Source organism: Cebus imitator, unplaced genomic scaffold, assembly GCF_001604975.1.
Source record: "Cebus imitator isolate Cc_AM_T3 unplaced genomic scaffold, Cebus_imitator-1.0 Scaffold109, whole genome shotgun sequence".
Classification (NCBI taxonomy): domain Eukaryota; kingdom Metazoa; phylum Chordata; class Mammalia; order Primates; family Cebidae; genus Cebus; species Cebus imitator.
In genome coordinates this window covers 2,448,656-2,474,617 of record NW_016107424.1, presented here as the reverse complement: position 1 = coordinate 2,474,617, position 25,962 = coordinate 2,448,656, and the positions used below count along the sequence as shown (strand labels likewise).

The 25,962-nt window shown below is 37.4% G+C and overlaps 1 protein-coding gene across 1 annotated transcript in view; it reads left to right on the top strand.

The window, feature by feature from the left end:
• Positions 1-25,962, top strand: part of RUNX1T1 (RUNX1 partner transcriptional co-repressor 1) — a 141,098-nt gene that overhangs the window by 57,795 nt on the left and 57,341 nt on the right. The window contains 2 exon segments of the mRNA XM_037741862.1: positions 19,892-20,029; positions 22,124-22,365. Of these exon segments, the coding sequence (XP_037597790.1) occupies positions 19,892-20,029; positions 22,124-22,365 (380 nt within the window).

Sequence of the window (25,962 nt, the reverse complement as noted above, 5' to 3'; positions counted from 1 at the left end):
TTTGAGACCAGATATCTTTCTGTCACCCAGGCTGGAGTGCAATGGTGTGATTATGGCTCACTGCAGCCTTGACCTCCCAGTCTCAAGCAATCGTCCCACCTCAGCCACCTGAGTAGCTGGGACTACAGATGCATGCCACCATGACTGGCTCATTTTTGCATTTTTTGTAGAGACGGGGTTTCATCATGTTGGCCAGGTTGGTGTTGAACTCCTGGCCTCAAGTGATCTGCCTGCCTCAGCCTCCCAAAGTGCTGGGATTATAGACGTGGGTCACCACACCTGATGACTTTTTAATGTATTTTTTTAAAAAAATATTGACTGGAAACATAGCAGTTACTGAACACCTACCATGTATGTATGAGCAGAGGAGAAAACAAGGCCCATGTGCATTTCTTTTGCTCAGTTGGATGATGTTTCTCTCTGCCCTCCCTCCCTCCCAACATCAGCATCTGTGGCTTCTCAAGGCATTGGTCATCCACAGGACATGGGGTTATAAATTTGTGTATTGATAAGAAAGTTTATTTCAGAATTTCTCATGTGATTCTGATCCAGTAGCCTATTTTCCCAGCCCAGTTGAAGATCATCAATTTTTATGTCTTGAAAAGAGGGTGTATATATGTATATGAAATTGCCATCATTAGTTTATCACCATTATATGAATTAGTTGAAATGACTATTGGAACTTTAGTCCCAAAAGTAGACATTTGGGACAGATATGAAGCTCATGACATTGGGCCTAGATGGCTGTCACTTTTTGGCATCTTTAGCTAGGGAACAGTATAAGAGTTCCAGATTTCTTGGAGATCAGAGGAATAGAGGGAGGTACTGAAAGGAAGCTAAACAAAGGAGAACAAGAAAACACTGAAGGTTAACTATGCTGACCTCGTATTTTGTCTAGAGTCAGCTCAGATAAGTTGACCTAAAGCATAATTTTCCAGGGCAATATCTAGCATTTTCTTGAGGCCCAAACTTGTACAAGTAAGTTATTGTTCTTTAGAAAAAAGGAGATAAAGACTAGAATTTGTATAATGGTTTATTAGGCTTCAGAACCCTTCTTGAGGCATCCTGGCAAGTTCTCCTGAAAAGGAAAGGTATTCAAAGATACTGTGTTGATCCCTCAAAACAGAAGTTCCCAACGGTTTTTCTTGCTGTCACTCAAGGAGTGGTGACATTGACCATCACAGTGGTCTTCTATGAATGTGTTGATCACATTCCAAGAATTCTATCCCTTTGCCTTTTAGGGAGGTACTAGTGATATTATCATAGGAATGGTTTTGGATATATCTTAACTTGAGTTTTTGTTAGTAACAAGTTAATAGCACAATGATCTTAGAAAATTGAAAGCAGTTTCTTTTATATTTAGACATTTATTACTTTCATAATTAATTTATCTGACAAACAGTATCAAGAAGATTGTGTTTTTGAAAACAACCTTATAGATCTTTAGCAAGCAACATTTTTCATTTATATGTGGAATGCTCTTTGCAGTTGTCCATCAATGTTTGGTTTGATATCCCCCATTATAATTCTTCATAAGCTCAGAGAAGAGATCTCTAGTGCTATATGAAATATAAATGATTCCTGGTAAATGGATAGGAATTTAGACTGTCAATTTAATAACATATATACCCACATTTATAGTATAAATAGAGGTGAGACTACATTAAGAACTTATTAATGTTAAATTTATGTATGTGTTCACTTGAGACACTTCCCTGGAGCTTAAGGTGGTGTCTGAATTGTAAAAATGTGTCATTCAAATTGTAGCTAGCCAGAACTTTATGGTTCTAGGTTCCCCTGTGGTTTTCTTGGTATTAAAAGGTATGCTTGCTTTTGAAATATGGAAGGTGAAAATAGAGTTGATCTCCCTTTATATTGACCATAGTAAGCAAAGAGGAAATCTTTAAAGTATTTTTATATATTTAGGATGTACAAGTAAAGATGCATTTCTTACATGCATAAATTGTGTGGTGGTAAAGTCTGGGCTTTTAGTTTACCCATTCACCCCAATAGTGATCATTATACCCAAAAGATTATTTTCAACCCTGACCCTTTCTCCCCTCCCACTTTTTGGAGTCTATTATCCCATTCCTTTTTTTTTTTTCAAACAGAGTTTCACTCTTGTCACCCAGGCTGGATTATAATGGCGTCATCTTAGCTCACTGCAACCTCCGTCTCCCGGGTTCAAGCAATTCTCCTGCTTCAGCTTTGTGAGTAGCTGGGATTATAGTTTCCCGCCACCACACCCAGCTACTTTTTATACTTTTAGTAGAGAAAGAGTTTCACCACGTTGACCAGACTGGTCTCGAACTCGTGATCCACCTGCTTTAGCTTCCCAAAGTGCTGGGATTACAGGGCATGAGTCACCTTTCCTGGTCTATCCCATTCGTTATGTCTATGTGTACCCATTGTTTAGCTCCCGCTTGAAAGTGAGAACATACAGTATTTGACTTTCTCTTTCTGAGTTATTTCACTTAGGATAATAACCTCCAGTTGCAACCAGGTTGCTGCAAAATACATGATTTGATTCTTTTTTATGGCTGGATAGTACTATATGGGTGTGTGTGTGTGTGTATGTGTGTGTGTGTGTGTGTGTGTGTGTGTATGCCATTTTCTTTATCTGGTCCTCTGTTGATGGACACTTAGTTTGATTCATTATGTTGCTGTTGTGAATAGTGCTGCAATAAACATGAGTGTGGGTATCTTTTTGATATAAGAAGGAAATCTCCATTTAAATACATATCTTCTCAATTTATGTGTAAATATAATTATATGTAAAAAAAATTGCTAATATAAGTCACGGATTATTGAGATTTGTCTTTGGGAGCCCTTACAGAGGCCTCAACTTTTAGTGAAACTGCATTATGGGGTGGGTTCCGTTTTGTCACGTGACACTTATTGAATGCTTTATAAATAATCTGATCATTTATTTGGAGATTGTATTTTTATGGTACTCTAGTATACTTTTGGATTTTTTCCCAAGGTGATTTCTAGGTCTTTTCCTTTCAATAAGCTGTTGTTTGTGAACCTTCTTCTTACTAAAATAACATTCACCATTTTGTTCAATAAACATTGATGCTAGGCACTGTTGTATGAATGGGATACAAAGGTGAATAAGGCACTTTTTCTACTCATGTGTGTTCATGGGCTTTCATGTGCCACAGCCTCTTTAGATAACCCTGCCTCTTGAACCCCTTCTCTTCTCTTTTGGTTGTCTTGAATCTTCCTGCTTTTTACTCCTTCAATCCAAAGCTGAATCGCCTTGATAGAGCTCCAAATTTTAAAAAATTATAACTTTTGTATTTAGCCTGGCATGGTGGCTCACGTTTATAGTCCTAGCTACTTGGGATTCTGAGACAGGGTTTTGCCACGTTGGCTAGGCTAGTCTGGAACTCCTGGTCTCAAGTGATCCACCTGCCTCAGCATCCCAAAGTGCTGGGATTTCAGGCATGAGCCACTGTGCCCGGCCTGTCAATATATTTCAAAGTTCTGCCCTATTGTGAATCATGAATTTAAGAAATAGGTACTCAGTATTCTAATAGAGATCATTATTATACATACCCCTCTAGTCTTTTTACGCACAAAAACACATACACATCCATCTATCTAATTGTCTTAAAATAGTTATCTTAAAAAACAGGACCTTGTAAAACATACTGCTTTGTAACTTTCCCCCCATGTAGTTGTAATATATTTTAACGATCTTTCCAAGTACATATACACATCATTATATTTCACTGTGGTTATATTAGAATTTGAATTGCCAAATGCCTCTTGTTGAATAGTTAGGCTGTTTCCAATTTCCTCATTATGAATGCCTTTGTACACTTGCTATTATTTATCTGCAGTAATTTTAAAAGAATGAAATTGGTGTATTCAAGGATATGTATAATTTAGAGGCAATTGATACATATTGCCTAATTGTCCTACAGAAAAACTATTATTTTAGAAAAGCATATTAAAGTTCCAATTTGTACTCTAATGCCATGTTATCATTAAAAAAGTGACATTTTGTTGGATGAAAAAGATGATCTTGTTTTAATAAAAAAAAAATACTAGTGAGGTTAAACTTTCCCTCCAGTTCCATCCAGGTTGCTGCAAAATACATGATTTCATTCTTTTTTATGACTGGGTAGTATTCCATGGTATATATATATATATATATATATATGCCATTTTCTTTATCTAGTCCTATGTTGATGGATACTTGGATTCCTTATGTTTGTCGCCTTATGTTGTAAAAGAGTACAAACAGAAAATATACAAAATAAATATTAATGATTAATTTAATGATATAAATATTGATGTTTATTTTGTACATTTTCTGTTTGTACTCTTTTACAATTTTTGTTCTGTTAGGCTGTTGAACTTTTTGACTTGATGGAGCTATTTCATTTTTTAGAGACAGGGTCTCACTCTGTCTGTTGACTAGTAGTTGCTTGGGAATTACTGAATTATTGAATTACTTTTTCTCACTACTGTAAGAAATTCTTGTATGCTAAATTCTTAGATAAATGTATATCCATTTCTGAACTTAGTATTTTTTTTTTCTGCTACCTTGGCCATCTATTCATGTACTAGCAGCTCACTGTTCAAATTATTATAGTTTTGTCATACTTTTTTTTTTTTTTTCTGAGATGGGAATCTCTCTCTGCTGCCCAGGCTGGAGTGCAGTGGTGGAATCTTGGCTCGCTGCAACCTCTGCCTCCCAGGTTCAAAAGATTCTCATTCCTCAGCCTCCCAAGTAGCTGGGATTACAAGCATGAGCCCCTGAGCCTGGCTAATTATTTTGTATTTTTAGTAGAAATGGGGTTTCATTCTGTTGGCCAGGCTGTTCTGGAACTCCTGGGCTCCAATGATCCACCCGCCTCAGTCTCCCAAAGTGCTGGGATTACAGGTGTAAGCCACTGCGCTCAGCCTTGTCATGCATTTAAATAAACATTGGGCTGCTTGGCACTGTAGTTTATGCCTGTAATCCCAACATTTTGGGAGGCCGAGGCAGGAGGATTGCTTGAGATCAGGAGTTCAAGAGCAGCCTGGGCAACATAATGAGACTCAACCTCTACAAAAAAAAGTTTAAATTAGCCTGGTATGGTGGTACATGCCTGTAGTCCCAGTTACTCTAGAGGCTAAGGAAACAGGGTCGCTTGAACCCATGAGGTCAAGGCAATAGTGAGCTGTGTTCATGTTCACACCACTATACTCCTGCCCAAGCAATAGAGCAAGACCTGTCTCAAACAAATAAACACACATGCATGCATACATACATACATACATACATACATACATCCATTAGATTAAATCTTGTCACACTTTCAAAGTTTTTCCTGGCTATTTTTATTTTTATTTCAGAATAACTTTTTAAAAATATGTAAAATTCTAGAAAAAATTCTATTGGTATTTTGTTTGTAATGATGTTGAGTATATACACAATAGGGGTTGAATGGACACCTGACAATGTTAACTTTTTTAGATGGTTTAGTACAAAAAACTAAGGACCTACTGTGTGTAAGATGTTTCGACACTGGAGATACAGCATTAAAAAGATAAGGACCACCATCCTTTATCTCGACAAACTTTTATAATTGCGAAGGATTAAAAGTAAATTTTTTCAGATTCACATTTTAGAATTATTGCACCGAAAGCAATGAAGAGAGGATTTGAGCAGAGACGTACTGGAAGGAGAGAAAACAGTCAGAGGCTGCATACGTTCTGAAGGCCAGGTCAGAAGTGAACTGGGGGTGGATCTCAAAGGTTATTTAGAAGTGAAGTTGACAGGATATTAGGATGCATTGTGGCCAGAGAGAAGTCTAGGGATGATTGTGGTATTTTGGCTTGGTCAGCTCAGTGGAAAATATTGCCATGCTCAGAGATTGAAATACAGGAGGAGCCAGGCATTTCCAAAGGACTATGTTAGGTTTGGTTCTACATGTAGCTATTAATGGGATATCTAGCCAGAAATGTTAAGAAAGCAGTGAGACCACTTGGTCTGGCCCTCAGGAAAGTATTCTTCCTTGGAGATACAGACACCTGGCAGAATTTGTTGCATGAGATGGGAAGGCCTGTGTCAGAGGCCAGACTGGTTGAAGCCAGTTCAGAAGATGAAGAGGTAAGGAAGTGTCAGGGTCCAAGAGAATTCAAAGGGTGCCCAGAGGACAGGTAAGGTAAAGACTGAAAGATATCTTTTGGGTTAACCACAAAAGAGTCGGTCTTTTTGCTGGGGTGGTTTAGGTGGAACAGTGGTGATAGAAGCCCCATTGCAGTGGGAATGAGGTTGAAATATGAGAAAGTGATTTCATTGTTATCATCAATTATGTTATTTCTATCACTGAAGAAACTTTGGAATTCCTCCTAAAGAGAATAAGGAGGCTAGGTGTAGTGGCTCACGCCTATAATCCCAGCACTTTGGGAGGCCGAGGCGGGTGGATCACAAAGCCAAGAGAGAGAGAGCATCCTGGTCAACATGGTGAAACCCCGTCTCTACTAAAAATACAAAAAAATTAGAGCTGGGCATGGTGGTGCATACCTGTAGTCCCAGCCACTCAGGAGGCTGAGGCAGGAGAATTGCTTGAACCTGGGAGGCAGAGGTTGCAGTGAGCCAAGATCGTGCCACTGCCCTCTAGCCTGGGTAACAAGCGAAACTCCATCTCAAAAAAAAAAAGAGAGAATAAGGAGCCCAGTTGTTTTGCTGTACCTTCAAATCTATGTTTTTTAGATAGAAAATTTCTTATTTATCCACTGTTTACTCATACTAAGTACTTGGCAATGTGATAAGTTCTGGGACTGAGTTGATATGATAGGAATTGATATGCCCCCATGTCCTTGCAGGACTTGACTCTCTGGCAGGAGATGTTAGACAAATAACTATACAATTATATATAGCAGTTGTGGTAAGCTCTATAAAGACAGATTAGATGGTACAATATTGTTTATAATACAGTGGATAGGATAGAGGAGAGATCAAGGACGCCTTCCTTGAGTAAGTGAATTTGATCTGAGATGGATTTTCTAGGAAGAGGGAAAGGCCCTGAGGTGAGATGAAGTTTGCAGCTGATTAAACCAATGAGGCATGAGATGAGATCAGAGAGGCCCAGACTAAATCTGTCTAGGTTGTTGGTCATTTGAAGGGTTTTGGATTTTATTCTAAGAGTTACGATAAACCACTGTAACACTTTTAAATAAGGGGATGACTCGATTGGATCATTAGAATGTAAAGTTCTTGAGTGTAGTGATTTTTTTAAATTTTTGTTCACTGACCTGTCCGTAGTGTCTAACAGTACCTAGTGCATTGTATGTAGCTCAATAAATAATTTCGAATGAATGCTTTTTTAAAAAAATGAGTGAAACATTTGGTTATACAAGAAGTCTTCATCTGTTCTTTCATGAAAACAGATTGCAGTGTGGGGCGAAAGGTTATGAAGTCCAAGTGGAAGATGGTGGTGACTTGTATGCTGGTGGTGGCAGTGGAAATGGAGAAGCACATGGAAATGGAGGAGATAGAATAATTTGATAGTGGCAAGTGTGGGAGAGGAAGTTATTTGGGATATTTTATACATGAACAGCACAGTATCGTTGACAAAATTGAACTTATTCTGCCCTTTTTCCAAATACCTCTTCCTGCTGGGTTTTGGCTCTGGTTTTTGACATCACCATGCACTTCTCAGTTTCTGCTTATTCAAGGGCATCTTACTTGTTACTGAGCTCTGTGAACTTGAGCAATACTTACAGATATCTCCTGAATTTTCCCCCTTTCTCCATTCTTACAGCCATTTCCATACTGGATTCCTGTTTTATATCTTGCCTAGACTGTTGCTATCCAGTACTCCTGGCCTGTTACCACTTTTATCCTATTCATGCTCTGCTCCAGATGTACTCACACTATAGAAATGAGCATGCCATTTGGCTACCTAAAATCTTAGTGCTTTTTCATTGCCTATAATGTAAAGCCTAAACTAACAGTACTTTTTCTTCCTAGAGTACATTCAGTTAAATTCCAGAAGTATTCATTTATACTCCTGCTGTTTGCTTGTCCATGATTTAACCACAGGTACATACTCTGGGCACCTTCCTGATAGTCTGTCTTGATTTCCTAACTGCTGTCGTTAACTGACTCTACTGGGTGTCTGTGCTACTATTTTTCTGTAGCAGCTCTCTGAGCCTTCTCTATAACCTTCTTTAACCTTGGCAGATAAGACAAATGTTGTTAGAATAATAATTGTCAGTTCTTCAAGATGATAAAAGGTTTGGATCACTAATAACTTATTTTTGTTTTTTTTGTTTTTTATTTTTTTATTTTTTTATTTTTTACTTTCCAGAATGAACTACAGTTTGGCATCAGGGTGTTAAGATACATTCTTGTGTTCAGTTTTGGGGCCCTTGTGATAACATGCATCTTTCTCTTCTCTTTGGATAAGCAGGAATGACTTCTGTTATTTTGGCAATTTAGTTTTTCTTCCTAAGTATTGTTATCTTTAAGTAGACATTTGCTATTTGTCTGTGCCAGGGACTTTAAACTTTTCTTAAGGACCCTTATTTTTAAATGAGATCTTAAAATACCAGAGTGTAAGTCAGATTAACCCAGAACTACCCTATTTTAAGTGAAGTAGTTAGATCCCAGGCTGCTGCTTGATACCCACTTGGTACCTTACGCACCTCCAGGAAGTGGTGATTGGAACAAGAAACAGCAGTCACTGGAATAAAGGTGATAACAGCTGTGGAAGGGATGATGTTTCTGAAGGACTTAGACGTACAAGTAATGCCTGGTGTCCACCAGTATTCCTATGACAGCAATTCTTTCCTTACTTCATGAAATGAGTATGATTTTTCTATCCAGAACCATTATTTGGGTACTTGTACCTGTTAATTTTTGTTGTCTGTTTTTTTGTTTGGTTTTTCTTTTTTTTTTTTTTTTTTTTTTAGAGAGAGATAGGGCCTCACTCTGTCACCTGTCACCCAGGGCAAAGGTGCGGTGGCACAGTTGTAGCTCACTACAGCCTTGAACTCCTGGGCTCAAGTGATACTTTTGAGTAGCTGAAATTACAGGCACATGCCACCATACCCAGCAAACTATTTCTTAAATTTTTTAAATTTCATTTAAAAAATTTTATCTATTTATTTGTTTTCAGACTAGGTTATAAGACTGGCTAATTTTTGTATTTTTTGTAGAGACAAGATTTTGCCGTGTTGCCCAGGCTGGTCTCAAACTCCTGGGTCAAGCAATCCACCTGCCTCGGCTTCCCAAAGTGCTGGGATTATAGGTGTGAGCCACCATGCCTGGACCTAATTTTTTTTTTTTTTTTTATGTAGAGAAAGGGACTTACTATGTTGCCCAGGCTGGTCTCTAGCTCTTAATCTCAAGTGATTCTCCCACCTTGGCTTCCCTAAGTGCTGGGATCACAGGTGTGAGCCACCATGCTGGCTTATTTGTTAATGTTTACAGTGCTTTCTGTTTTCTTGGTGGTTTACAGGTCATTTCTTTCTAAAAATGAGCAAATTGGTTTAGACTAGGTCCTGCTTCTACTTCTCAGTATTTTACCTCCATTTGAATGGGTATATGCCTTCACCATGTATCCTATTTGCCTTATTCTCTTTTGCCCCACTTTAGGTAACTAAAGAATTATTAACATGTCTCTAGCTGTTTTGGCAGAAACGAACCTTTCTTCCTTCCTCCCTCCCTTCCTCTCCCCTCCCTTCCTCCCTCCCTTCCTACCTTCCTCCCTCCCTCCCTCCCTCCCTCCTTTCCTCCTCTCCACTTATTCCATCCATCCATCCATTCATTCATCCATCCATCCATCCATCCATACATACATACATACAATGCCTAGTATTTCAGGCACTTTTCTAAATGCTACAGAAGCTGGAGCTAACAAAACAGAAAAATCTCTGTTTATGAAGCTGACATTCTGGATGGGGAGACATTCAAAGATAAGATAAATGTGCCTTGCATAGCTAGCTGAATTAAGTGCTGTAGAGGAAGGGAAGGGGAATTCATGTTGTCCCGGTATGGAAATGAGCCAAACATTTTTTTGAAATTAGTTTTTCAGAAACAGTGATAGATTGGCATAGATTTATCTCATTCTCTTGCCTGGCTTCTCTCTTAATCCAAGTTCACACCCATTAAAGACATAGGGTTGTGCTTCAGTCTGTTGTCTCTGATTCTGGACCAACTGCTGATTGGCTCATCCCAGGACTGAGCCCATGTTCTTGTCCTCACTGGCATGGTCACCTTGACGTTTACTGATCACTTGGACTGAGAACGCCTGGTGACTCACTTCTTCAGAGCTCGTAGCTTACATATCTTTGGGATTCAAACTTTTGTTTTTCCTATCTCAACATCAAATGCAGAAATCTAGCATATAAAGCAGGTGAAAAGATGTGAATGGCATGCAAGGTGTTTAGGATGAGGCCCCACGTGGTCCTGCTCCCACCCCTTCCGGCTGCCTTGTCATCTCCATGGACTCCTTCCCCAGAGCTATTATTTCTAGGATAACATTTCAGAGTCATTATTCCAGGATGGCATTGTCCTTTTGTGATGACAGAAGTGTTTTATAACTGAGCTTTCTAACATAGTAACCATCAGGCACATGTAATGAATATGCAGCTAGTGTGACTGAGAAACTAAATTTTAAATTTTATTTAATCTTAATTAAAATTTAAATAGTCACATGTGGCTAGTGGCTACTTTATTGGAAGATGCAGTTTTAATGTAATGTTAGCTCCAGATTTAACATTTACTAAGTGCAGTTCATATCCCAGTTTTCCAGATCATTAATAAAATGACAATAGTTATAGATGATAATGGACTCTAAGAAGGCTGGATTAAGACCTGACTTATGAACTTGGGCAAATTTTTCAATCCCTCTGGGCCTCAGTTCCTTTTTTTATAAAGTGAGCAAATTTATAGTACCTTTTCATAAGAGATTTAAAGTGAGATAAAGCATGTCCCACATTCGGCACAATGCCTAACCCTGATTTTAGGTGATTTATCCTAATAAGAGTTTTTGTTGTTGTTGTTGTTTATTGGTGTTTATTGGTTTATTTGGCGTGTAAAAGATAAAATTTGCCCATTATAGAATGGAGGAAAACAACAAGAAGAAAATAAAAATAATCGGTAATCCTGCCGTCCATAGGCAAAGTGACAGAAAACTTGTAGAATGTGGAAAAAAGTATGTTTTGGGTTTACAATATGCTTTTCTCTTTGTTTTGAATGTGTGCATATATGACTACACTGACACTACTGTTGTAAAACAGAGTTTTTAGAGGCTATAGATCATATGTGTATAAATTGCCTTATAAGCCCTTTTTTTTAAATATATACTAAAAAGCCTTAGGAAATATTTTGTGATTACTAAGAAGTATTAGAAAACTGATGAATTGAATAATTTGTAGTATTTTTCTAGATTTATCTTTGGTGATTAATTTTTCTAGAATGTAAAAATTATTTTGGAATTCTTTTTGGATGATGGGAGGAAAAAAGAGGATACATAGATGATTTCATCTTGAGTTAAAGCTGTGTGTCAGACACTGTGCTAAGTGCTGAGACTATAAAAACAAATAAAATGTCATCATTGCTCTTAAGTAAATTGTGGCCTAAGTACTGTGTGGTCAGTGCTGCAAGAGGGATCTAGACATGTAATATGAGAACCTGGGACAAACCCAGCCAGCTGGGGATAGAAAGGTTGTCGGCAAAGGTTTCTAGTTGAAGTGACACCTGAAGGGAATTTTAAAGGAATAATGGACTTAATCAGGCAGTGGTGGGGTAAAGAGTATTTAAAGAAAGGGATGCAGTGAGTATGAAAGCTGGAGTGACCAGGGGCATTTGGAGAACTGCAGCTATCTAGTATGGAGGTCAGAGGTGGGGACGGGTTGGATGACAGAAATGAAGATGTGTCTGGAGCATTCGCAGGAGCCAGATGGGTCACAAAGGTCTTTCTATGTCCTGTTAAGGAACACAGACTTTATCCTCTAAAGTTATAAGAGATATTTGAAGATTACAAGAGGAGAGAGTCAGGATCTCTGGTCATACCATTGGCATACATAGAAAAATAACTGGATATGGTTTGGAGAATGTATCAGAGATGGTTGGAAGCTCATTCGGTCATTCAATGACTTGTTGAATAGGTCAGGCAAGAGATGGTAGATGATTCAGGTTGTAGAAATGAGTAGCCCTCTGGAAGTTTGGGTCTAGAATTTGGAAGGATGTTGACTAGAGTTATTTTCGTACTGGCCACGGAGAGAATAAAGTCACCCTTTCCAGAGTGCTTACCATGTGTCAGGCATTTGACCAAGAATGCAATACACATTATCTGAGTTTATTCCCACAATACAGGGGTTATAAAACATGGCCAATTTTACATAGGGGATGGCAAATTCTAGTCCTGTTTCTGAAGCCCAATGATAACACAAATGAAACCACTAAGGAAGAATATAAAGATTTGAAAAGGGCCGAAGAAGGAACTTTAGGGGAAAATGTCAGTAGTTGTCACAGAGCAGGAAAGAGAGGAGCCCTTAAGAGACTGAGAAGAGGAAGTGAGGAAGGCCAGAAAAAGAGAGTATTAGACTCATGGAATTGTGGGGATGCAAATAGTTCAAGGAGAAAGTGACGAAGTGTCAGATGTTACAGAGATGCCAGGTGACAGATAAAGTAGTGTACATGTTTCTTGGACTAATAATAAAGTGACAATTGAGAAGAGTTTCAGTGGAGTTTAGGAGGATAACTTGATGCTACATGCCAGGGTAGGTTTTTTTTGTTTTTTTTTTTTTTTTTTGAGATGGGGTCCCACTCTGTTACATGGGCTGGAGTGCAGTAGCAGGATCTTGGCTCACTGTAGCCTCCGCCTCCCAGGCCCAAGAGATTTTCCTGCATCAGGCTCCTGAATAGCAGGAGCTATAGACATGTGCCACCACACCTGGCTAATTTTTGTATTTTTTGTAGAGACAGGGCTTCGCCATGTTAGCCAGGCTTGTCTTGAACTCCTATACTCAATTGATCCACCCACCTCAACCTCCCCAAATGCTGAAATTACAGGCATGAGCTACCACATTTCACCTTACATCCCAGGGTTAATTATCAGCATTTCTTGGTTTAGGTGAAAATCAACTCCATCTAGGTTTTAGGTAAAGAAGGGATTGATTGACTAGGAACCTGTAAAAGGTTTGGAAGACCCAAATTGTAGGAACTGTACAGATATGACAAGTCCCTAGTATTCAGTAAAAAGAGGGACTTTATTTACCACTGCCATGACAATCTCATTACTTCTCTTTGCTTCTTTCTGCTTGTTAGTTGTCGGCTTTTGTACTGCAGCCCTGCTTTCTAGATGTGGAGGGCAGTGGATGGCACAGTTATCTACCTCTGGAGAGGGACTGTTTTCCTTACTCAACTCTAAATATAAAGACCTTGGAGAAGGACTGATATTGCCTGTCTTGGGCTAGGTGCTATGCCTAGGCCTGTTGGTGTCTTGGGTGCAAGTTCATGAAAGAACATGGTGATTCCCAATGTAGTTACGAGATTAGAGGGAATGGCAGTTTCTAGCACAGGGAGAGAAATGTTTAGGCATATAGTCTCATAGATTTCTGATCTTACTGCATGGAAAATGGGGTGGGAAATGAGGAACCAGAGAAAGTGATTATAGTTTCTCTTTTAAGATCCTGGGCTATGAAAGAAAATCCTAGTGATTGTCTTGGTGGCAACTAAAAAGGGAGAATTGGGCTTAAGGATTGTTTTTGTAACTAAATCATTGATGAGGATTTTGTAATGAGGATTGAAAATGTATTTGAAAAGAGGAGGTGGACATTAATTTTAATGTTTATGGGAGAAAAATTGATATTCAGACATTTTTGTGGACATGGAAATTTATGTGAACAGAAGGCTAGTTATAATCACTACTTTCAAATCAATTGTATTTGTGGTCACTTTATTATCAAATATATGTTTTCAGGGTAGTAATCTTTATGCTTGTAATGATCATAAGTTGTATCTATAGAAAGAAACCAGTGAATATTAGCATTTGCAAAAGATCTTTAGGAAGCATGCAAATCCAACATGCTTAATTTATAGATAAGAAAAGTGAAATTCAAAAAAGTGAAGGGAAGTAATCACTTATAGATACAACAGTGCCTATTAGAAGAGAAGGGACTATTTGCTTCCTGGGTCCCTGTTTAGAAAGTGAGAATGTCTTTCTCACAACCTCTTCAGTAGACCTCCATTCATGGCCCATTGTCCAGAATTGAATCACGACATTCACCTCTGAAGCCTGCTACTAAAAAAAGAAACTGTGATAATCTGACTAATGTAAAACAAGGAGGATTGCCCTCAACAGTTGTGGGAAGAGGGTGAGTGCCCGAACAAACTCAGGGCTCTCCAGCAAGGAAGAAAGCAACGAGGGTTGTTGAGTAAGAATAGTATCTGCAACATGGACTAAGCTAAATAGCTTGCATTTTATTCTATGGACAATAGGACTCTCCCAAAGGTTTTAGATCAGAGAATAAATAAGATCCTATTTGTTTCAGCAAAAAATGCTATTCATAAAATATCTATAGTCTTAGTCTGTTTGTGCTACTACAATATCAGCACTTTAGAGTGGGTAGTTTAAACAAGAGAAATTTATTTCTCATACATCTGGAGGCTGGGAAATGCAAAATCAAGGTACTGACAGGTTGAGTGTCTGGTGAGGGACTGGTCTCTACTTTCAAGATGGCAGCTTCTTGCCGGAATTCTGCCTCTTCACATGTCAGAAAAGATGGAAGGGCAAAAGTGGCCTCCCTGGTTCTCTCCAGTCCCATCCATGATGGAAAGCCCTAATGGCCTGATTGCCTCCCAAAGGCGCCACTTCTTAATACTATCACATTCGTGATTAAGTTTCAACACATGGATTTTGGGCAACATTCAGATCACAGCACCTATGATAAGACATGAGGTGACAAGTCATCTATATAAGTTAGTTGCAAAGTTGAACCAAATTTCAGGTCTCCAGTAGCTCCTCATGTTACCTGCATTCTATCCTCTCTCTTTGTATACTGTTGATGGTGTATATTTGTCTTTTACCATGAAATTTGTTATCATTGAACTGGCAATGATATAAGGAATGGATTTCTAATAGTTAGAAATGTAACTATTCTTTTAATATTTATTTATTAAGTATCCTCAGAAGGAATTTTTAAAAATATTGCCATCAGTGCTTACCATTTACATTGGTTGGAATGTTTGGGTGTATAATGTATTCATGTGACCATCATACAGGGGGGCCATGATAAATGCTAAAAGAAAGACAGAGGTAATGTGATATGGCTAATTACCTGGGGCAGTTGAGGGAAGCTGAAAGAGGATGTGTGATCTATAGTGAGCAGTGAAGAATGTGCAGGATGGGACAGGTCATTCTAGAGGAGGGCAGCAGCATGAGAAAGAAAGGCAGAAAAGCCAGGGAATCCCAAGGTAGCCTATATTGATAGAACCTAGGCTTGAGGGAAAAGCCAGGAATGGATCATGGAGCGGAAGGCACAAGAGAATGAAGCTCACACCCGTTGGTACTTAGTATAAGTAGGTACAGTGCTAGAGTTTTAAACGTGCAATCTCATTTAATCTCACCACATTCCTATGAGGGATCATTTTTGCGTTTTTCCTATAAGGGACTGAGGCTCAGGAAAACTAACTTTTCTGAGAACTCACTACTAATTGTTGAGAGAGTCAACATTTGAAAACAGTCTGCCTTCACTCAGGAAGTTTTTCTCTTATGCCAAATGACCCCACTGTGTCATTTCATGATGCTTAGCGTGTTAGCATTTGACTCTCATTCTTGGTCATTGCGGATGGGTTCTGAGCAGGAATGGGCATTACCACAGTGATCATCAAGGAAGAGTGGAAGCTGGATGGAGGGCAGAAGCAACTAGCACCATCTTCCTGGTCCGTGGACATTCTCCCGCAACATCTGACACCCAGACATTGGAGTCACTACATAGCATCATTTTCAGAACTGTATTTGCCATCTTTTCCAGTGAAATAAAAGTTAAAATTCTATACCAGGTTGATGCCTCTCTAGCTTCCTTCTTCTTTCCTATTTCCTGTTACAGGACTTCCATTTCACTTTAGCTTACCGTCTCCAGCACATACCGTCTGGCTTAGCCAACACTTGTTCAAATATGACTAACACAGAATAACTACTAATTGTCCAAGAAGTTTCCCCCAATCTGTAACATCTCTGAGACTTCTATTATAATTGACCTGATAAATTGATAGAAAAAGTTGTACCACCTACCAAACACTGGTCCTCTGTAGAATGGTATGTAAACAAGGAAAATGCAGAATACCTTTTTTTTTGGTACTTTAGAAACACATCTGTTGCTATTTAAACTAACTAAGAGTAAAGTAAGTGCCATGGCAGATTATGCCATGCCTTTTCTTTTTATTAAAAAAAAAAAAAAAGGAAATGGAAAACATACCACTTCTAGAAGGCCCTGACATTGAACTGGATATTGAAATCATATAGGAAAAGTATTTATATATGCCACATTTTTTCCATGCATCAACCATCTTTGGTACATATGTGTTGGATATTTGCCATGTGAGAGAATGTTACCCAGAGGGAAGATGGTCTTGTTTAGAAGTAATGTGATCATTAAGGTAAAGGTAAAGTCAGCCCTTTTTGATTTTACTTACCTTTGCTACATGATCTGATGCAGAAGTTGATTCTTCTTTTTCTTTTGACTTTTGTGTCAGTCTTTGAATATACATCAGAATTCCCCTATTGCAACTAAAAAATAGAAATTACATATCAGGACAGTATAATTTCCATAAATTTAAAAAATTATATAAGAAATATTATAACTTAATACTGGTGTTACCATGTCCTGTAATTTGAAATGGAGTGAAATGCTTCTATGGTTAAATTAGCTTGATTGTGCTGTTTGCTATAAAAGTTTGAATATATATATTTCAAGAATTTAGAAAAAATAATCCAAAACAAATGTGACAGGGCTCAGCATACTTGAAACACATTTTCTGAATTTATCTTAAATCTCTCTGCTCTAGAGATTGTTCATGTGTATGTGGATTAGGCCTGGCTGGTTATTTCACCATCCATCTCCATCCTGAATTGATTCCACTGAACAGCACAGAATGAGCTACATATGGTCCCACTTTGTCTCAGTTTGTAGGACCTCTGGGCTGGAACTCCATTTGATCAGAGTGAAGCTAACCATTGCACAAATTTGGCTAATGTCAAAACCCTAAATATATGCACATATACATATATCCTGGCTAGAATGTTAATATTCCTATTAGAAGTAGTGGTGTTTTCTATGCATTGGTTCACTAGTTATTGTTGACATTTCAAGAATTAAAAAAAATTAGCTATGGATGATGATATTGATGTTCTGGTTAGGAATCATGTTACAAATGTGGACCAAGGCAATATTCGGATGTTTTCAAATCAAATTTATGAATATACTAAAAACTTTCTAAAATTGGGAAAGAAGAAGATGGGAATACAAAGATTGTCTTAAATACAAACTTAAATCTTAAAATTGAGGAGGAAACCTATCGTCAAGTTTATAGTTCCTTTTTTTTTAGTGTGGTCTATTTGAAATAGAAAAACAAGCTTCAAATATATTTAATGTTTAGATATTGTTCCTTAACTCTATAAACTTGAGTTAGGCAGGGGCCCGTACATGTTAAGGTCCATCTTGTAGTCACTAAGGGTAAAGGAAGCTGTTGAGGGAAACTGACTCCCCAATCAGGCTCTTTTGTCTTTTTCCTCCTCTTCTTTTTGTTCTTTTTCCTCTTCTTCTTTTTCCTCCTATTGCTTTATTTATTTTTTTGTTACTCCCACTTCCCCTTCCCCCTCCTGCTCTTCCTTTCTCTGTCTGTGCAACCACGTGCTTCAAATCTGTGTTTCTGGACTGCCTTCTCTAACAGTTCCGTGTGAGTGTTAGCAGAATGAAAACCAGATGGACCAGCAGTTCCCACTGTTATCTCCCAGTCGACTCTGGCAAGACTCCCTTTCTCCCTCCCTCCTTGGCATGACAGAAATATTTGCCTTTATTTAGGGAGACTTGTATTTGCTGCTGTACCTCTTCCCTCAGCTGCAACATAAGCGGGAAGCTATTTATTCCCTTGTTGCTGAGGTTGGTTGAGGTGAGTAGAATGTGCAATGAATTTAACTATTGAAAAAGCAATTTTAAGCCTGCCTAACTTCTGTATTTTTCTAGAATAAGTGACTTACCGGTTGTTAAATGCTCTGAATAGCAATCTGAAGACAAGCTTTTAACAGTAGACAATGCTGAAAATGCTCTTCATGTGTGTCCCTACCATCCTTCCACTCCAAACACTTTTATTCACTATGGGGACATTCGTTTTTATTCAGTCAGCAGCAGAGATTCAGAAATAGAAACCCTGATATTGCTGTTAACTCATCAATAATAATAATAGCAGCTCATTGTACAAACGCTCTTATTAGAATGATGATTATTTTCATTCTCTAATTGTATCTTCCCTAAAGTGATACCAACATTATTTCAAATTTTAAACGTTGTGTTTTATTGCAACCCAAGCGTTCAAATTGCTTTGAACAAAAGTGAGGTAGATTTGGAATTGTGATAGTAGTGATTTGGGTTTTTCCTTTTCTTTCAATAATTGACCTTTAATTTTGAGAATTTCTGACTGTGGTTATTATAACATTTTTAAAGGCTTATTCTTTCATAATAGTTACTTCACTTTTCTAAAAGCCCAAGTGTGAGGTATTTGTGTCTATAACTGCAAGAGTGCCTCAAAACATTTTGGGCGTGTTTGTGTGTTCATGTGCATGCCTCCACATGTTTGTGAAAGAATTGGATCTAAAGAACCAAAAATAGACTGTGATACTGCTGTTGACTAGCTCATCATGCAAATGTTCTTATTCGAATGATGATTATTTTTATTGCATCTTTCTTAAAATGATACCAACATTGTTTCAACCTTTAAGTGTTTATTGCAACCGAAGTGTTAAGAAATTGCTTTGAGCAGATCAAAAAGTCTGTTGCCTTGATAAGCAGATTAGATTGAGAAAAACAGTTCAAACTGTCAAGGGAAAAGCATACTTAAGAGAAAGCAGTTCTGAAGTATGAATGTCCATTATTGGATAATCAAGAAATTTCTTCGTATCTGTCACATACTCATGAGAAAAATATTAAAAGTGTCTAGTTCTTTTTAGTTCTCCATGTGGGACTTTTACATTCTTACTCTGAGATTATTAATTGGAATATTGATTTCATGCTTTTAAAATGACAGGTCATAAATTTACACATTCGAAGTAAATAATAGCTTCACTTTGTTGTATAGTACATGACACTTACATAGCAGCGATTTTTAAAACAGGGCAGGAAATATTGAAGTGTGAAATATGTCTGGAGGACAATAACTTGTTTCATCTAGGAGGCCAGAAAACTAAAGATGGCAAAGGGAAGGGAGGTGTTACAGAAAATCATTACAAAGAGCTGGCTCCTACCAGTATCTCACCTGCATAACAGACTTCAGGTTTTTGTTATTTCTGAGCTGTCATGAGGGGTTCATTATCATCCTACTTCCTCATCTATTTTCTACCTCTTGCTAACATTGGCTGCAGCTTCCAGTGCAGTTGTGCTGCTGCACATAACACTACCAAGGTAGCATCTGCCTAAGCCAGAAATAACAATAGGATATAATATAACCTAGTTACAAATGAGGTCCTGCCATCTGTGCTATACCTTCTTAAGTGGGGTTTGGATGATAAAATCCTGATTTAAACTTCAGTAGATAAGCATATTTTATTGATAGAAGATGTTGAATTTCTTCTGTTCACTTGCTTTTAAAAAAGATAAACCCCACTTGAAAAATTGAGGTGCTTAAGGAGTAAAATAATATGTTCCTGGTGGCATCCTCCAGATCGTACTGAGAAGCACTCCACAATGCCAGACTCACCTGTGGATGTGAAGACGCAATCTAGGCTGACTCCTCCAACGATGCCACCTCCCCCAACTACTCAAGGAGCTCCAAGAACCAGTTCATTTACACCGACAACGTGTAAGTAGTCATTTCAGGCTTCTGAGTTTCAGTTTTAATGTTTAAATTCGATTTATCTCTGCAAATGAAAAATGAAGGGAAAATAAGATTCAGCATCAATGTATTATGCAGAAATGAAGCAAAAAAAATCATTTGTTTGCCAGTGAGTAGGTATTGAGCAGAGAAATATCATAGCTTAGGTATAATTTGTATGACTGCCAATATTTGCCTTCCTTTTTATTACTGCTTCAAAGTTGTAGTCTGCTATGATTTTAGCAAATGAAGTAGCAGTTGGTCTGTAATTGCAGTTGGTACCACTGTAACTTCTAATTCATCTTAATGTGGAGCTCTTTATTTTAGTTTTTTCAGCATGCCTTGGGACACGAAAATATGCTATCATTATTTCTAGGTTACTTCTGATCTTCTAACACCATTTTCATCTATTTCAAACTGTTACAAATAATGTTAAAATCTAACATCTTTGAGTTAAAAAGGGTATTGATATGCAACAATATCATACAGAAAACTTTGTAAAGTGAAAAGCATCTTTCTTGTCTTGAACCTATTAGACTTTTAGTAAAACTTTACTCCATTCCTGTTTGTCCAAGTCCTGTGTTCTGTCAGTGGAGTGTATTGCTTTTGGTACAATCCAAAGGAAAAGACAGAATATTATGACAGAATTGCAACTTCCCATTCTTTCCTGTATATTTCATTAGGGATAGTTGATAACTTTGTTTTAATAAATCTCAAAGTCTTGGTTGAAATTGTCATCAAGGACTTGTGAAACTAATAAATGTTATCGGTTGCAGCTATTTTTCACACTATGTGCTATGAAATCCATATGAATAAAAAATAACTAAAAGGCGAAAATAGATCTGTGGGACTATAAGGGATTAGCAAAATACATATCCCAGGCTATTTATGCCATGTTGCGCTGCCATTTAAAAGACCTTTCCAAATATGTAAGGAGCAGGCGACTGTGCAATGCCAAGTTGTAACCCTGTCATCTTATATGTGCTTTGTTGTTACCCAAAGCCATGGGGTAAGCAGATGTCTCCTGTGAGACATCCTGGTGAGCTGGCATTTCTTGACAGGTTACTGTGATACTCACTGGGGACAAGAGAACCATTTTATTTTGTCAAAATGAAACTTTTAAGAATACTATGGTCCTTAAGACAATTTCAAACTATATCAAAATTATATTAAAAAGATGGGTTTGATAAAGGTCTGCATACCAAATTAATTGACTTAACATGATAAAATCAACATTTTCTTTAATGCAAAGGTTGCAGATTTAAAAATTCTGTTTATTATGGATTATCAACTTTTTTGCTTTCTTTTTATATGTTATTAATGCATGTATTTATGGGTTACAGAGTGATAGGGATTATCATCTTGATGTTCAAACAAATTTATCAGAAATGAATTTGCTGAATTCCCACCATTCCATCCTCTTGGCTGGATTGAGGTGTCCCATTTTGATTTCTTGAAATAACACCTTGTTAAACACTATATCCATGTTGGCTTTGTATGTAAAATATGCATTTTCTAAAGAAGTGGTTAGGAAGTATGAGGGGGAGAAAATAGCCTTCTAATTGGGTGGTGGAAGGTTAAAACTTGAAAGTCCTATTCCTATAAACACAGCTGTCAGTTGTGTGTACAAAACATGATTAAAAATGTTCAATGATAAATTTAGTCTCCACCAAATGTACACTTTCTCTAGGGGAGCAGTTTGTAAAGAAATAGTCCTGTTATATTGATGTAAGCCTGCGACAAAAGGCTGACATGCGAAGCTGTTTGTTCTATGTTTGAAGCATTTCAGGTGGTTGGCATATGTGCACATGGGAGACAGGGCTGACTCTAGGTTGCAGCAGACTCTATTTATTATCAGCCTCTGTGCAGGATACCATCACTTAGTACGAGGAGTAAACCCATTTAGTTATAGAGTACCTGAGGATGTAGTAACCCTGTGAAGTCCAAGCATTTTACCAAAAGTCCCAACATTTAAAAAGTTATAAAACCAGTAGATGTAAAAGGTAAGAGACTTGGTGGCAATTTCCTCATGCATGTCCTCTGTAAGTTTATGATTTTCTTCTGATTTTGTGCTCTTGACAGTAACTAATGGCACGAGCCATTCTCCTACAGCCTTGAATGGTGCCCCCTCTCCACCCAATGGCTTCAGCAACGGGCCTTCCTCTTCTTCCTCCTCCTCTTTGGCTAATCAACAGCTGCCCCCAGCCTGTGGCGCCAGGCAACTCAGCAAGCTGAAAAGGTTCCTTACTACCCTGCAGCAGTTTGGCAATGACATTTCACCTGAGATAGGAGAAAGAGTTCGCACCCTCGTTCTGGGACTAGTGGTAAGCAAATAGAAACCAACACAGTTTTCTTGGCATGGATGGGAGACTCAGATATGTAGACACCATTCTCATAACTATTTTGTTATAGTAGTTTCTACATCTATAGATGTAGATTTAGACAGTGTGTGCAAGTCTGATTCATGCTATAGTGACAATCTTTTATTTGTATTTATTTATTTTATTTTAAGTTCTGGGGCACATGTGCAGAATGTGCAGGTTTGTTACATAGATATACACGTGCCTTGGTGGTTTGCTGCATCCATCCCCGCATCATCTGTATTAGTGACAGTCTTTTAAATTATGTGTTATATATTGACCCCACCAGAGTTTTTTGTTTGTTTTTTTACTATTTGACTAATAAAGATATGGTTACACAAATTTATTGTTATATTGGCCATAAACATGTACAGTATCTATGTGTATATACGTGTATATATATATGTATTTAGACATATATTTACATGTCTATGCACAGACACACGTATTTCAGAATTTCAGTAAGTACACTCTCCTGGCATGCCTAGTAGCTTTCAATAATGACAAAATGGTTTTGTTATGTTGATTCACTCAATCTAATTGGGCGCTCATTTTAACTTTGTTGCTTTGGGGAATTTTTATCATTGGCCTAGATGAACAAGAATTTGTAACAACACATTCTTCTTTAATCTAGTGTCATTTTTAAGACTAATAACATTGAAATTTTTTATTGTAGTAAAATATACAGTTTGCCATTTTAACCATTTTTAAGTGTACAGTTTGGTGGCATTATGTATATCCACACTGTTATATAACCACCACTAATGTACATCTCCAGAACTTTTTCCTCACCTCAAACTGAAACTTTCTATACTCATAAAACAGTAACTCCTCATCCCTTTTATCCCCAGTGCCTGGTAACCACTAATTCTTTGTTGTTTAAAAACACACAAACAGACACACACACACACACACACACACAGACACACACAGATACATACACAAATTTTTGTTATAGGTAGAATTACCAAAACCACTAGTCTGAGAAGTGAACTGTTGGTTTTTGCACATTATACTACATTCTGCACATTGTCACACTGGAAAATAGAACATCCTTTTTTTACATTCGAAGTCACTTTTCCATGTGTTGTGATTTTCTATAGAAGTGGAGGATTTTTGAGTATTTAGGAAGGCTAGTTTCCCATAGCAAAATGAGTCATGAAGAAGCTATGAGTCATATATTCAGCTCTTTCATTGTTCAGGGTTATGGTGAACTAAAATTCGAATGATAGACACCAGTATCCATTTTCTTGAAACAGATCATTTATTTTCATTATATGAACCTATCGGGGCAAAGCCATACCAGTTGTGTATTGCAAAAGAATTTTCTGAATTAGAAGGCTGGGTGAGAGATTAGTGCAGAAGACGTATTTCAAATCACTATATCCCATATTTGACGGAGATTTTGCAATTTAATTTGTAACCATTAACTGCCTCTCCTCCCTACTCCAAGAACACAAGACTTCCATGTTTCTCACAATCTGTCAGCTCCACCTTGTAAACTTCCAAGACAAGAATGTTATTTTCACAAAAGTTGTGTTGGCATACTTCAGATACTTTTGTCAGTCACTTTTCTTTTCCTTTTATTCATTCTTGAATTTGCATAATAAGCTTTTTAACATGTAAATAAGTTAGACCAAGGAAACACAAAGTAAATCCAAAGTAATACTTGTATCAAGTAAATGGTGAATGTGTTGTTCTTAGTGAAAATTGTTTTTTTTTGAAAATTGCCTTATAAATTTGACATGTTCTTTGTAGTGGTTCTATCATTTAAAATGCAGAGAAACTTGGTAGCTTTAAGTAGATTTTTCTCAAGTGGCATACTTTCATGTGATATACTTTAAAAAAATATATTTTTTAAAATCGAAAAGCATACAGAGGAAAATAGGGGAAGACATTAATTAATGATGTCTTGCATATAATAGGCCATGAATATCCATTGAGCAGCAGACTTCTGTTTTAAACATTTAGCTTACAAGCCATTTTACATAATTCTTAGAACTACCATTTGAGGAGGATTTTGTGTGTGTGTGTGTGAAGGAGTGATTTTTTTACACATTTGACACATGGGTAAACTGAGTTTTACAGAGGTTAAGTAAAATATACAAGGCCACCCAACTAGTAGTGACAGGCCTGTGATTTGAAACTAGGCTCTAAATTATAATCACATTACGCTGATGTTTAGGTGCAGTTAAGAAAATATTAGGAAGTACTTTTTTGTTTTTTCTTTTAAAAAGTTTTTAGTGATTTTTTTTTTTTTGAGGTAAGGTGTTACTCTGTCACCCATACTTGAATGTGTTGATGACATCAAGGCTCACTGCAGCCCTGACCTTCCAGGCTTAATCAGTCCTCCCTTCCCAGCCTCTCATGTAGCTGGGACTACATGCACACACCCCACACCTGGCTGATTTTTTTTTGTGACAGCATCTCACTTTTTTGCTGTAGCTGGTCTCAAATTCCTGAGCTCAAGTGACATTCCCGCCTCGGCCTCCCAAAGTTGCTGGAATTACAGGCATGAGCCACTGCACTGGACCGGAAGTACTGTTTTATTTTTATTTTTTAAATGAGCCATAGAAACGAAATTATAGATTAAAAAAAATTGGCTCCTTGACATTTATTGTTATAGATAGGAAGTTGATGTTTATTTATAGTTTTATGTGAAGATGTTTTGAGTGTGGGAGTATGAAGAACTTAGAACTTGGTGCTCCTGTTTCCCAAATTTTGTCAGTCATCAGAGTAATTGAAGGAACTGAAAAAGTTGAGACTGAGTTGTGATCCTGTCTTAGGAACTAAAGAAAATGAATGAAATGAGGGTTAATTTAATCAGTGCTTTTATAATTGGTTGGTTGTGTATTAAGTAGATGCTTTTGCCAACACACATTACCCATTGTAGGATACAAATCCTGAATACTTGGGGCTTATTTATATAAGGTAGGTTAAGAGAGAATCTGAGTTAATTTTGCTTAGTCTTGTTTGGGTCAATCAGCTGCCTCTAGGATAAATGTAATGTCTTTGATAATTGGGACTTTTTTTTCACCTTCTACAAAACTCAGTGATTCAGAGAAAGGTCAAATTTTCTTTGGCTTCATTGGCATAGCACATTACCCAACTTGGATGTTCACCCTGAGCAAAGATGCTTTGGCAGACAAAGAAAGAATGCAAGATGGAAATTTAGGAGGAGGCGGAGAATATTTCCACCAGCAATAGCGCAGACATGATATGTGGGATAAATCTTGACTGAGAATTCTGATACTTGCCTTTGGTCCTTTAAGTGATCTGTTATGCTTTTAAATACATCCAAGTGTGTTTGTTTTCCATAAAGGTAATATTAGAAGATGCTTCATAATTGCAGAGACTTCTCTGATAATTAAACCATCCTAGTGATCATCCACATTATCTTCAAAGTACTGTATATAATATGTTTCATTTTCAGGTGTAAGTTTTAGAAGTGAGTGGTACAATAAACTGTGTGATCATTTTTACAAAGTGAGTAGGTTTTATATTGAAAATACTGCTTTCTGTCAGTATGTTGCACTAGTATTAATAATTAATTTGCTTGTG